A 13722-nucleotide genomic window follows, 5' to 3' on the forward strand; every position below is an offset into this window, starting at 1 on the left:
TCAGCTGTCTTAGCCCTACCATTCCCATCTCATGCCTCCTATAATCAGTGAGGCGGTATAGGACTTATAATGTCAAATGACATTAAATGGCAGAGAATAAATCACTGTAGCGCAAAGCTGATCAACAGAAGCAAACTGCCAAAGTCACTTTGAATCTCTGTCTATCTCACTGCTATGTTCGTGCACATCATCTATCTGCAGCCTATCTCTTCATCAGCCTGACAGTCCATCCCTGCGGAGATCAAGAAGAGCAAGAATGCACTCCTGTGCCGGCCATGACCCATGAAAATCTCTAAGGGTAAATAGCAAGGCCGGCCCTGTCTATCAAATGCCCAAGGATTCGTGCATCATTCCGTCCTTATATCAGACCCCTCCTCACTCCTTCAGTTCTCACCACGGTCTGTCTGTTCAAGTGGAACATTACTGGGGGATAGAGACACAAGGGAAGCCCTAGACTACCCTTGTCAAGAGAGTCAGTGCATAATTAGATGGGAGAGAGACCGGCATATGAACTTGGAGGCTTGGGGTTACATCTCATGCCCACTGTTCACATGTCATGTAAAAAAGACAAAACAGAAGGTTTTGCACCTCATTACAATGCAACGTCCTCCAAATGTTGCAGGTATATTCAGTTCCACTGAAGTATGTTTCAGAATTGTATCACAAACGGGCTGCGAGAACAGATGAATTAAGTCATCTAACATTTATTTTTCAGATTATTGACCAGTGTGTCACTTTATTTTCCCTAGTCCTACTGTAACAGCTACATCCAGAGATGTCAGAGTGAACTAGGTAAACCCAGGTCTCTTGAGATGAGGGTCGGGCTGGGGTGGCACTCACTGAGGGACCCATGCCTTTGGCTGGCTCTCCGTTCCCTGGAGAGGCTGGCTCCCTCGCCCAGACGCGTCCCAACAAGCTGCAGATTAATGGGGTGGTGCGGGGCCACGGCATGTTAATGTATCTGTCGAGGCTAAACGCGCCTCTGTTGGAAAGTGATTTTTACACCGTCGGCAGGGCGCCGGGGTGTCCATCCTGTCAAGGGGAATGTGGATGACTCTCAAGCCAAATAAATCTTAACAATGAGGTACTGCACAACTGAGCTGGCCAGGCCCACTTCACCACCAGGTCCCTCCTCTCTTTCACTGGGTGTGGATGGAAGGGAGTGCAGCACTCCAGCCCAGCAGCAGCACACAGGCAGAGTAGCAGCCCAGTGGGAGGCAACAGCCACAGTGGTTTCTATGCAGTAGGTAGGCTAGCTAGTAGGCTATGTTCTGTTGGTGACTGTACATTATACTGATGAATGAATGGACTTTATTGTCATTGCTACAGTACAGGTACCAAACAACGAAATTTAGGAGGGGTGGCTCCCCTGGTGTTAGGAAAGGGAAAAAAAAACACTTAAAAAAAAAATCACAAGAAGGGAAGGAGCTGGTTTACATAAATAAAGGCTATGTACACAATCCACTGTACTATACTGTACAGATAGACGACTAGGGTTGTCATATTGCACAATAGTATTGTTTCACGTTATTTAAAGTGTCACAGTTTGCAGGCTTGAAATGTACATGTTTGTGCCTCAGCACTACACCTGATTTTTTCAGTCCAGCAGCTGCCATACAATCCGTCCAGACTGTCCAGGGCCCAGAACTTAGGTCTTTGCTGTGTTCAGGGCCTGGACGGCCCTGTGGTAGAAGCTGTTCTTCAGTCTGTTAGTCTTAGCGGCCAGGGTCCTGAACCGCCTTTTCGAGGGCAGCCTGGTAAAGTGTACGTACCCAGGGTGGGTCGGGTCCCTGGAGATCTTGGAGGCCTTCCTGAGACAGCGTGTGTTGTACAGCTCTTCCAGAGAGGGGAGGGGGGCGCCGGTGATCTTCTGTGCTGTTCTCACGACTCTCTGTAGCGCATTTCTCTCCGCTGTTGTGCAGCTGGAGAACCAGTTGCAGATGCCGTAGGTGAGGATGCTCTCCACTGCGCCGCGGTAAAAGGTCACCAGTATCTCCTGCTTGCTGTGTTCCTTCCTGAGGCATCTCAGGGTGTATAGCCGCTGTTGTGCCCTCTTGATGGTGCCTTTTGTGTTGTCCTTCCAGGTCAGGTCATCCCGCTGATGCTGAAGCTCCCACACTCTCTCTCAGTGAGAGCAATTTGGGCTGTTTGACTAGAAAGTCACAAACCTATAGTGTGAAGTTGTATAAAGAGAGAACACTATTAAAGTCTGTGTCTCATGGATTAACACATGAATATGCATGATTATAGTTAACATGTAAGTAGGCCAGCTACTGTGACCATTTCTTGTTCCCCAGTCACCCATCAGATGCGCTGAGTGTGGCAACTTTTCTCTCAGATTTGATATGACAGGAAGAAGTGTTGAGGAATGGGAATACTGTAATATCCTTGAGCTAATTAATCTTGATCAGTGCTAATTGGGCAGGAAAACTATGACATGCACCTCAGCTTGTCATGAAGCAGTTGGATATGGGACAAGAAGAGAACCTCAGCAAAAACCTGACTTGCATTACAGCTTTGTGTATCAGTCACAATGAATTGTATGGTTGAATGAATACTATTCTATTCCCTCCTTTGTACTGTGGAAGAAACACAGGGGACCTTTTTTGTATTCTTGTTGTTAAGTTGTTTATCATGTGTTTATAGAATTGATATCCATTCTTTGGTTTTCAACCAAAAATCTAACTGACTTCTTTTTGCAGGCCATGATCTCTATTTTCTCATAGCCAAGCTGCAGAATATACATTCACATAAGATGTCTGCTATTTAATAAAAGCCATTTTTGGTTCAATATCCCTAGAGAACACCTAATGCTCACTGACATGTCAGACCATCTGAGCTACTGTCTGTAATAACAGTTGGCTAACATTGCTGTATTAGTGCAATATGCCTCTAAGCTATAGCCCTGTATTTTAGGATTAAGTCCTACATACAGATATATAATTCACTTCAGAGTTATTGCATTATATATTTCATAACATTACTATACTTTTGTCATGATAAAAAAAGTAATGTCCTCTGGATTCCTTTGTAAAGAGCTGATGGGATCTTCAAATGTATGCAAAATCTATTTCATGTGGAAGCCTAAATTGGGTTAGGGGGTTATCATTGTAAATGGTATAAAATTCATTCTTGCTTGGTGAGTGCTAAGTTGTATAATTGTTAATTATTTCTAATCTAGTGAGTCAATAGTCAAACGTAATATGTTCCTCAAGATGAAGAACTTCTGTTTCACAGGGTTTCTTTTATGATTCAAGTAATTAAAGTGTTCAAGTATCAGCCTACTGTAACTCTGTCAAGACATTAAGTACACTAAAGGGTTTGTAAAGCATGTAAAATCAGTTTCTAAACAGTTATCTATTAGATTTCGATGATGGAAAGACAACTCTTAATATTTCATCCTCATGATTGGAGGAGTGCATGCAGTAATACTTATCATATGTCTGTGTGTGTGTATGTGTGTGTGTGTGTGTGTCTGTGTGTGTGGAGGTGTCCTGGGAGATGGGGAGTGAGGACGGAGGAAGTGAAATTTTAATGAGGAGCGCTGCCATGCTGACGGCCATCGAGCACCTCTGCTGGCTTAAATACCACTGCTAATGAACACAGAGAGGTGGGCTGTCATGGTGGCCATGATGGATGGCAGGGAGCAGATCGCAGCTTTCACAGAGCGCCTGCTCCCTTTATTAATCAAACATGAAACGAGGAGACGCTCCCACACCTTGAGGGGAGGAGACGGAGACAGAGCTATTGTTGGGAGGGTTTCAATCTGTTTTTTTTTTACCATGAGGTACACTACATAGCCAAAAGTATGTGGACACAATTATGGCTATAGCTGAGATTTACACATTGAGTAATCGGACTGGAAACCACCTGAGACCTGTCACTGTACCCTATCAGGTCAGTGGTGGAGGATTGTTAGAGGGGGGAGTGGGTTCTCTCTCAGCCTACAGAATATCATTCACTCGCTGAGAGAGTGACAGTGTAGGAGACAGTACCGAGTGTATTTCCTGTTGGAGAGAGACTTCATATCCAGTCTGTCTGGAAGATGATTTCAAACCTGGATGATTTCATGACTGTGATGATGGAGTGGCATCTCTCTCCTTCCCTGTCCTCCCTTACTTAAGAATGGCCTGTGTTAAGTGCTGGGGTGCTGTAAATCAGGCCAGAGAGGGAGAAGATGTCTCCCATGGGGCAAAGCACACACTCCCAGCAGCCTTCAGGCTGATCTCATCCTGCAGGTTTAATTATAACACCCCAGGAGCCCCAGCTCAGGACTACACAGGGTCACTCTGTCCCTCCTACTATCTCAGGCATCAACCCCATCACACAGTCCCATGTTCAACACCACTGCACACTACATGTTCTTACAAAACAATCCATTCATCCCCAGTGTCAAATTGGCACAATCGCCCCTCACTCAGTCCACTGTGATAGCCAATGGGTGTAAATGGACTGCACTTATATAGCGCCTTTATCCAAAGCGCAGCGGCCTCTCATTCACCATTCACACACCAATGGCGGCAAGCTACCATGCAAGGTGCCGGCCCGCTCACTGGGAGCAATTTGGGGTTCAGTGTCTTGCCCAAGGACACTTCGACACGTGGCCAGCCGGGGCGGAACCGCCGATCTGCCAACCTTGCGATCATTAGACGGAAGCTCTACCTCCTGCGCCACAGCCGCGCCATGTGGTGCGCCCCGGTGCAAAAAGGCTTCTGAGTATCGTCCAGGTGAGTGCTACCCTCATATGATCTTAAAGTGCCTTTGCTTCCTGGTGAAAACGTGATATGCACAACCCATTGCTACCTTTAACCAGAATTGAGCACTGAATTGAGACACCAAGTTGCAGACATTTTTATCTAAGAAATCCCCATCTGGTTCAGCCTCTAAAACTGTGGTCTCACATGTAATAGGGATGTTTCAATGGCTTTCCTCTGAAACACTGTCTCTCGAACGTGGAATTGCAGTAGCCTTAAAGACAAATCATGTAGACGAATGTTGAGCAAAACACCAATAACTTGTGTTGGATCTCAATGGTTGAGGGTAGAGCCTCCTCTAGTGGTGAAAATAATATCTCACATCTACTGTATGATGAGCATTCATGCCTGCTGAATGATCACTTCAGGTACACCAAAAACACCACAAACAAGACAAAAACATCTTAAATAAGTAAAGTAAAAATTAACTGAATGAACACAAATAATTTGTGTCCAAGTATGACTTGGCTTTAGTTTAAATCACTACATTCAATTTAGTACTTTTAACTCATGAATCTTTGTGCCATCTGCTGGACTGAAATTACAATCCCCTGAATTTCCAAGAGTCAGTGCAATAGAACTTAGAGAAGAGTACCACAAACATGTTTAAAAAGAGAAACACCTTTATTTAAGCTTGAGGCCCTAACTTTCCATTCACTACAATATGTCTTACTGGGTCAAAATGGACTTCAGTTTACCTGTGATAAGACTATAATCATCATAATAACAAAGTACTTTTTTTTCGCAAAAAAAAATCCTCATTTTATCAAAAAACATTTTACTCTCTTTAACAAAAAACAAATGTATACAGGATCCCTTTGTTTGTTTAACATGGGGACCACAAATGCATGCAAAACTACTTGATAAAAAAGCAAATAACCTAATCATGACTGCTACACTAGACTGGTACTAGTGGCAGCTTTGCCTCTACTTCTAATGAACTTTAAAATATATATTAACTTAAATTCAGCAGTAGAGAACTGCCATTAGTCCTTTTACATGACTAACAGTCTGACAGTGATGCAGGTAACTACTGGTCTTCAATAAAAACTCAGTCTATGCAGATAAGAACTGTTCAAACGGATGTGTCTTCTCTAAATTTGGGCTTCCTCAATCCAGTGTTTACAGATACACTTCACAACAGAGCTTAAATTGAATCTTGAGTGAAAACACACTCAATGGACCTTCTGTTCCCATGTCCACTGAGTAGAAGTAATAATCTTCACTGAAGATGCCAGAGGTGCATTGAAAAATAACAAAGATGGCATTTTCACAGGCTGATTTTCAAACATGACAAAGCTCCCCCCTCCCTTACCCTTGTTAAAAATCACACCAGAAACATGACATTTGACAAAATGGAACACACAGGACATTTGATAATACTGAAGGACAAAAGTTAAGAGAGTCAGACAGTGATTTTTATAAGAGAAAAAATAAAAAAATAAAAAAAATAACCCATACTAGAGAATACAGATTCACTTTAGGAAACGACACCTGGACATTCACTGACAAGACAGGCTCGCTATTCCTAACAGTCACTATTGGAGGTTCTAGAGTTCAACATCTGTTCTGACCAGTGTTTTATCAAAGTGTGTAGAGCGTTAGCTATCTTAAGACGGTATTAAATCAAGCATATGATTAGGACTGGATGGATGTGAGGACACTAATGACATAGAACAAATGTGCCAACTCCCTATCGATCACTACATCGGGGAGGCAGCATCAACTAGTTACAACCATTCACTAACTAACAAGTCAGAACACAAACTAGTATGCTACTAGTAGAGTAACAGAGCCAACTTGAATGAGTCTGAGTGTTTCAAGGCCACAAGGATTTGTGTGTTTACCGTTGTCGGTAAAAGAGTTCCTATCCATACAACATAGCAGGCACCACTGAGGCTGCTATCGGATCATTGAAATGTTCTAGGTTACTGATCAGTATTGCTCAATGGTGAAGTGCCACAGACACTCAATGGTAAAAAAGCAAGGCCAATGAATCTCCATGGCACGTTTGCAGTAAAAAATACTTCTCCATAACCTTTCAGTTGAGGCTACACGTCTGTTTTTGAATCAGTTATTGCCATGGCAATGACAGCTTACCCAAAACCCACCCCATCCTTGGTCTTCCCCTTCTACCTGTACCATATACGTAACAATAAAAAAAAAATGTGTAAAATGAGTACAAAATAATCCACTATCCATCACAGGATATGAGCTGGTGAGAACAAACTACGGTTTGGTGTCTTAGCCAGACTGTCTTGGCAGAGGCTGTAGTACTTCTCCACTCCAGTGGTGTAGCGCCACTGAGCTGACGCCTGCTGTCTGTGGGCTTTCTTTATGGAGTGGGTGATCGTGGGGGGCAGGTGAGGGGTTCAGACAGTCAGGCGGTTGTTGGGGGGCTGTAGGGGGCTCCAGGTGGCGGTGTGACCTGGGGGATCTTGGGGGTAGGCTCGGCCCTCACAGCACGACTGGTTCTCCTCCTTGGCGATGCCCACCGAACACAAGCGCCGGTGCCTCAGCAGACGGTCCGTCCTCGAGAAGTTCTGGGAGGAGAGGAAGATGTGCCAACATGTAACTACAAGTCATATGAGTGTAATACATATATGTATATCTAGGGATGGGAATCTGGGGAAGTGGTTCCAGATTGTCCGTTCCAGACAAAGGTTTAACAGTTTTGAGTAGAAAGAGAAAGCAAACTATATTTCACTATAACTATATTTTTTTCCCTCTGAATTGACCGTAGCTCATGCAGCTAATTTAGCCTGACTCAAACAGAGAGGAATGCTGTTGAACGTATGTTAGCTAGTTGGCTAAGGCTATCCAACACTGCAACTCCTCAGAATCAATTTAAGCTTTCGATTTGATTCATTTCTTTCCACCACGACCGACTGGTGTAGCTGCTTGCTGTTGCTCTCGTGATTGTAAACATTGATTGGAAATGTAGGTTACATGCGTTAGTTCTAATTTCTTTCCAGGGTTAATATGGTGACAACATAAGCTGTGTAGCTATAGTACTGCAATAATTGTAGTTATTGCAGCGGTTATGGTATGGAGATTCAGCCTGGAGAGTTTTTCTAGAATGTCGCCGACTTGTAACCCGAACGTTATGCCTTCCCTTAACCAGTCAAAGTTAATATCTAATTGTAACTATTCTTTTTTTTATTTTATTTTTTGCTTTTTCTTTTTGAGTGGGGCAGTCCCACTTATATTTTTCTTTTTATTGATAGAGACAGTAGAGATTTTGACAGGAAGGATGGGTGCGAGAGAGAGAAAGGATGACCCGCTACGCCACCTAAGTGCCCCTAAATTTAACTATTATAAGCTAATGCCTAAACTTAACCAGTTGAGGTTACACAAGTTGTCATTCCAGACGGAAGTTGTAATTCACATAACTCACGCAATGCAAGTTTCTGACGTACCTTATGTCACAAAATAAGTCAAACACTGGTATTACATTCCCCCATGTCATAAGCATGTTTAGATATGGTAGAGTTGTGATACAGGGTGATTTTCAAACAGGTGCAAGCAGTTGCACAAGCCCAATCTGAGGTTTGAGACAATAGGCTAGGTGCACGATCTCCCTACTTCCTGAAAGGCACCTGGTATGAACATATCCTGTCTCACTCTATTGGTTTAATTGATTAATCAGCTGTGCACTGTGTGTTCCAACAGTTTACCGCACAGCTGATTAATCAATTAAACCAATAGAGTGAGACAGGATATGTTCATACCAGGTGCCTTTCAGGAAGTAGGGAGATCGTGCACCTAGCCTAATACAATATGATGCACAAACTTCTGTGTTCCACCTGCACCTTGCTCGCAGAGAAAAATGCTAATATGATATTCAGTTTTATATTTGTTTTCTAAGTTATATCCTTTTAAGATAATAAAACAACTGCGTTGACGCTGAAACCCTGTGTAAGCCTACTTTTTTTCCCATGCAGAAAATATATCAGGAATAAGGGAATCGATAAAGAATCGGACGGATAAGCAGAATCAATAATGGCATTGGTATCAATAAAATCTTATCCCATTCCCATCTGTATGTATGTGTTTGTGTGCATTCGCATCAGTTTTGGCGTATCTTACTTGGTTGCAGCGATCACACTGGTAGGGCTTCTCTCCACTGTGGACCCTCTTGTGTCTGTCCAGGTGGTATCGCTGAATAAACCGCATGTCACACACATCACACCCAAATGGCTTCTCCCCTGAAGAATAACACACCAAAAGAGTACAACAAATTAATTGTTGTGCAAGCACCCACTGGCTAGCTCTTGCAATAGTGTATAAGCGGCTATTAAGCAAGGGGACATTTAAAGACATACCTGTATGAGTGAGTATATGCCGCTTTAGATGGTAGCTACTTCGGAATGCGCCATAGCAGTGCTCACAGATGAAGTTCTTCTGTACTTTCAGTGAATCATCACCATTAATGTCCATCTGTACCTGCACATGCTGATACATACAATGTTCAGATTATTCTAACTTCTCATACCCAGTATAGCGTTGTTACTTCTTCCTCTCCACTCCCTCTGCACAATTTCCATCATACTTATTTCTCACACACACACACACACACACACACACACACAGCACTCACCTCCACTTTCTCTCTCACTTTGTTGGGTGTTCCTGACTTTCTGTGTTTTTTCTTGGGTTGTATATTCTGGCCTGCTCGCATGTCCTTTTCCTCAAGCAGCCTAGACGAGTGGAATTCTCCATCCTTTCGGATTAACTTTCAGGGGAGAGAGGGAAAATTAATTGACAATGTGATATTACTAAAATGATGTAACAATAAATAGTATACAGTGTTTCCTCCAGGAATTTTTACAATGGTGGCGGGTAGTGCTGACCGATTTTTTCGCGTGCACGCGCATGAAACGCGCACGCGCGCTCAAAACAACGACGTAATTTCAGCCAAAACTCGAGGATGGCCCAAAAAAATAAAATGTTTTCCTGTACTTCTCCCGTGTGTCTCTTATTGTCTGTGTCTGCATGTTTTTCCAGCATGTAATTCCGTTGTCAATAAAAACAAAAACACTGATCTGACGTTTTTTTTCACAACGTTATTACTTGTCACTTTAAGCCCAGGAGGGAGTTAGCGATTAGCGATGTTTAGCTTAGCTTAGTTTAACAGAAGTATCTTCACTTTTAACATGACTTCCCGTGGTCGTAGAGGGCTGGTCGACGGCTTAAAATGACCGTGTAGACCTGTAGACCTCATCCAGCTATAGTCTTGTGTTTCTACCCCGGGCATAGCCGGTGTTATTCACGGACAAACACTCCTGTTAGAGTGGTTCTAGTACACTGGACATAGGTAACACATAGAGAGGCTTCTCCTCTCTCTCTCCATCCTATCCTACACTACACTACACTACGCATCCTATACTACACTACACTACGCTAGCTCGCGGTGTTCGGGTGACAGCCAGGGCGCGTTCGTAAATACGCTCTGGAAATCTGATCAGCACTCACGGAATGCCTCTTGTCCAATCAAATGACTTGGTCCCTTTATGACGTTGAACCCAGTGTGCGCTCCGGGGCTCTCAGAGCGAATTTACGAACGCAGCCTCAAGTTCAATACTCGCGACACACACGGACTGGTCCAGTTTCAGCGCTTGTGGGTGTGTCTAGCGCTGTGAAGGTCTGAAAAGCGGCCTAAATCTTCTTTTTTTTTTTTTGGGTTGAGAAATCTGAATGGTGGCGGAGGAAATTCCATCGTGGCGGTCCGCCACGATGAAATGCATGTAGAGGAAACACTGGTATAATATATACTATACAACAGAGACAGCTACAAAAGAGACATTTGTTACAACCAATTACAGAGATTTTTTAAAACAGTAGCAAAGTAGCTAAATACTTTCTGGAAAATATATGTACAATGTGTACATGATTGCTAACAGTGTTTGTCTCTGTGAATAAACAAAGAAGCCCGTATGGTGTTTTGATGACATCCACAGCTCAGTGTGTCTCTCACCAGGGGCGGGCAGCTCACCCCTGACGGCAGAACCATGTGGCTGTGGTGGGGCTGGTGGCTCTGGTGACTGTGGCTGTGGTGGGACTGGCTGTGGTGAGACTGGTGGCTCTCAGAGTTGTCCCTCTGCCCCTGGCCCAGTGGTGACATCATCTTCTTCTGGCCCATGTTGTTGGCCTGCATCAGTGCCATGCTAGACAGCACTGCCTCACAGCCCAGCAACCCAGCCTGCAAAAACAAACAATAGGTCACGGGGGCCACAGTCCCAGGTTCAGAGAGAACGTGAGGAAGAGGAGAAACTCCCAGCCATGAATGACATAGCACAGACTGAAAACAAGAGACTGAAATAATACAATGATGGGGATGCTGTAAATAAGGAGAATTCCACTGACCCATTTCATATGGTCTCGAACTGAGTTGTTGGAATGGTGTGTCATCGCCTTGGTTTGAATGCGTGTATGTTTTGGGCAACAGGGGGCGTCACTCAGGATGAGGGGTGTAAGAAGAGACCACACCCACCCAAATCATCAGAGGCCAAAGCCTGGAAGTAAAGGGGTGATGTGAAGCCATTTTCTTTTTACATGCTAATGTCAGGATGTCAGCCAAATTCAAACTGAATCAAAGGTTTTATGGTCACCAAATTCAGGTTTATTGTAGTGGGATACAATAATAATTTTGTCATAATCAGGGAGTTCATCAGGCTTGGACACAGCCCCAACGGTTTGGTGTATGTCACCTCTTCCCAAGGGAAACAGAAACAAATGTGTGCCAAATCTATAATAAAAAAAAGCTGATGTTTCAATGATGATAGAAATAAAACTGGAGAGGGTACAAACACAGTCTGAATAAATGATCTAGCTCTAGTAATTCATGCAGATGCTCTGAACTGAGGTTATGATTAAGAGGACAGGTAAACTCAAGAACATTTGCAACTCTACTGAAGATAACATATTGACTAAAGACTACACAAAAAGGAAAACAAATGAGGCCTGGCTACATCACACAACCATGGGCATGTCAAGGAATGCACCATTTTATCCACACAAGTGAAAAAGCCATAAACAGGGTAATGACTTTTGATAGCCATGGTATATAATATTAATTAGCGCAGCACAGTTATTCTCAAAATAAGGCCTGTGATGTGTAAACTGATGTCTGAAAACTCCTAGCTAGCAAGCTGGCTATCAAGCTAGCAATAATAAGTTAAGCTAATCAGTTTGAGAGGTCGAAATCAACACGAATTAGATAAGATAAAGATGGAAGACAGATAGCTAGCTATGCTGTTTCGCAAAATATGTTGTGAATAAGCAATTGGGTTGCATGGTTTTAACACTGGTGAGCTAGGTGGAGCTAGCTTAGCAGCTCTGAGGCAGGTCACTGGTTGCGTACCCCCACCCCCGCCCCAGACAACACAACAACAGCCAGGGCGTGCGGGCTGAGCGCCGACTACACATCGTAATAATAAGTCTAATCTTATTAAATTCTTAAAACATACCTTGAATTTAGGTATTTTTACTCTAGAGCGGCGTCAAATTGAAGTGATTTTCGCTAATGCTTTATCTTTCGTTTTTTTTTGAGTTTTGTAGATTAATATTTCTTGTCGCACTTCCAATTTTTCTCAGTTTACAAACACAGGAAACGCTACCGGAAGTGTTCCCCGGGGAGAGCGCCTCCACGTGACTCTAAAGCAATGACTAATGTTGTCCGCCATATTGGTAAGGGACCGGATGGCAGCCTCTCCAGGGTTTTTTGTGTTTCTTTAAATGGCAGCTTCCGCTCTACAGTTATTACGTAATTCTTATTTCTCATTAATTCATAAATGTAATCCTTTCCAGCATTACTATCATAAATATATTAGAATATGTGTTTGTTTATTCGTTACGAATTGTGTTAACTATTGCTTTTGCAATGTAAACAAATGTTTTGCATTCCAATGAATTCTGTTGAATTGAACTTATGTTTCTAAAACCATAAACAATGAATTACTGTTCATACGCTTTCATTGTAAATGTAATACAACCATACATATACAGTACATAGAGTAAGCTCTATTGAAGTTATTGTTATTACATAGGTGTACTACTGAAATACATGTTTAGCATCCTTCTTTATTCAAACCTTCATATGACTTCATGATTAGAAAATATTTGACAGATAACATTAAAAATCAAATTAAATGAAACTTAATTTATATAGCACATTTCATACACTGTTGCAATACAATGCACTTTACAGAAACATTTATACAAAAATGTGTAAATAAAAAGACGAGACAAAACGTGGAGGATAACAGGATAAAGTTTACAACAATAATACAAAAAAGGCTCAAAATGAATAAAAAAAGGTGAACTAAAATAACTGAAAGACCAAAAGCACCCAAAGTAAAAGCAAGGCTACAAATATCTGTTTTAAGATATATTTGAAAAATGTAAGTCCCTTTTGCAATCAAACATGAATATGTTAGAAAAACATTAAAATGACATATTAAAACAATGATGCCAATAGCATGTGAACGTCAGTTTTAGTAAGACAGTTAGGCCCAGTCCCATTTCTTTTCTTTTTTTTACCCCTATCCCTTGTTTTGGAGTGCCACTTGCTTTTTGGCTTGCCCCTCGGAAGAGTCACAACAGGTAATGGTTGAAAATCTTCCCCTATGAAATGGGATAACCCTTTAAGACCCTGATACATCATCAGTAGTATTACAGTGTTTCCTCTATATGCATTTATTCGTGGCGGGCCGCCACGAATGAATTTCCTCCGCCACTAATTGATTCAGACAGTCCACTTTGATTCAGGCTGCGCAGAAAGGCAGCGAGTTATTATGACCGGAGAACAGAAAAAAAGCAGACTGAAGCTAGATTTAGGCCGCTTCCAGACCAACATTTCGTTACGATTTAGGGTGTAGTTATTTACAATATGTTACAATGTTGCAATTAAGTTGTTTGTGTTCGCACTGCAATCGAGACTGAATCGCTCTCAACAGGCGCGCGGCGC

General features: G+C 42.6%; 1 protein-coding gene across 1 annotated transcript; it reads right to left on the minus strand.

The window, feature by feature from the left end:
* Nucleotides 1-6965: 6965 nt before the first annotated feature.
* Nucleotides 6966-12351, minus strand: znf740b (zinc finger protein 740b). Its single transcript, XM_080534975.1, has 7 exons — nt 12224-12351; nt 11121-11269; nt 10750-10956; nt 9355-9489; nt 9080-9209; nt 8844-8962; nt 6966-7297 (listed from the first exon to the last, which is right to left on the minus strand). The coding sequence occupies exons 2-7, from the start codon at nt 11163-11165 to the stop codon at nt 7127-7129; spliced, it is 807 nt and encodes a 268-aa protein (XP_080391101.1). The 5' UTR covers nt 11166-11269; nt 12224-12351; the 3' UTR covers nt 6966-7126.
* Nucleotides 12352-13722: the final 1371 nt, after the last annotated feature.

Source organism: Nansenia antarctica, assembly GCF_963989245.1.
Source record: "Nansenia antarctica genome assembly, chromosome: 6".
Taxonomy (NCBI): Eukaryota; Metazoa; Chordata; class Actinopteri; order Argentiniformes; family Microstomatidae; genus Nansenia; species Nansenia antarctica.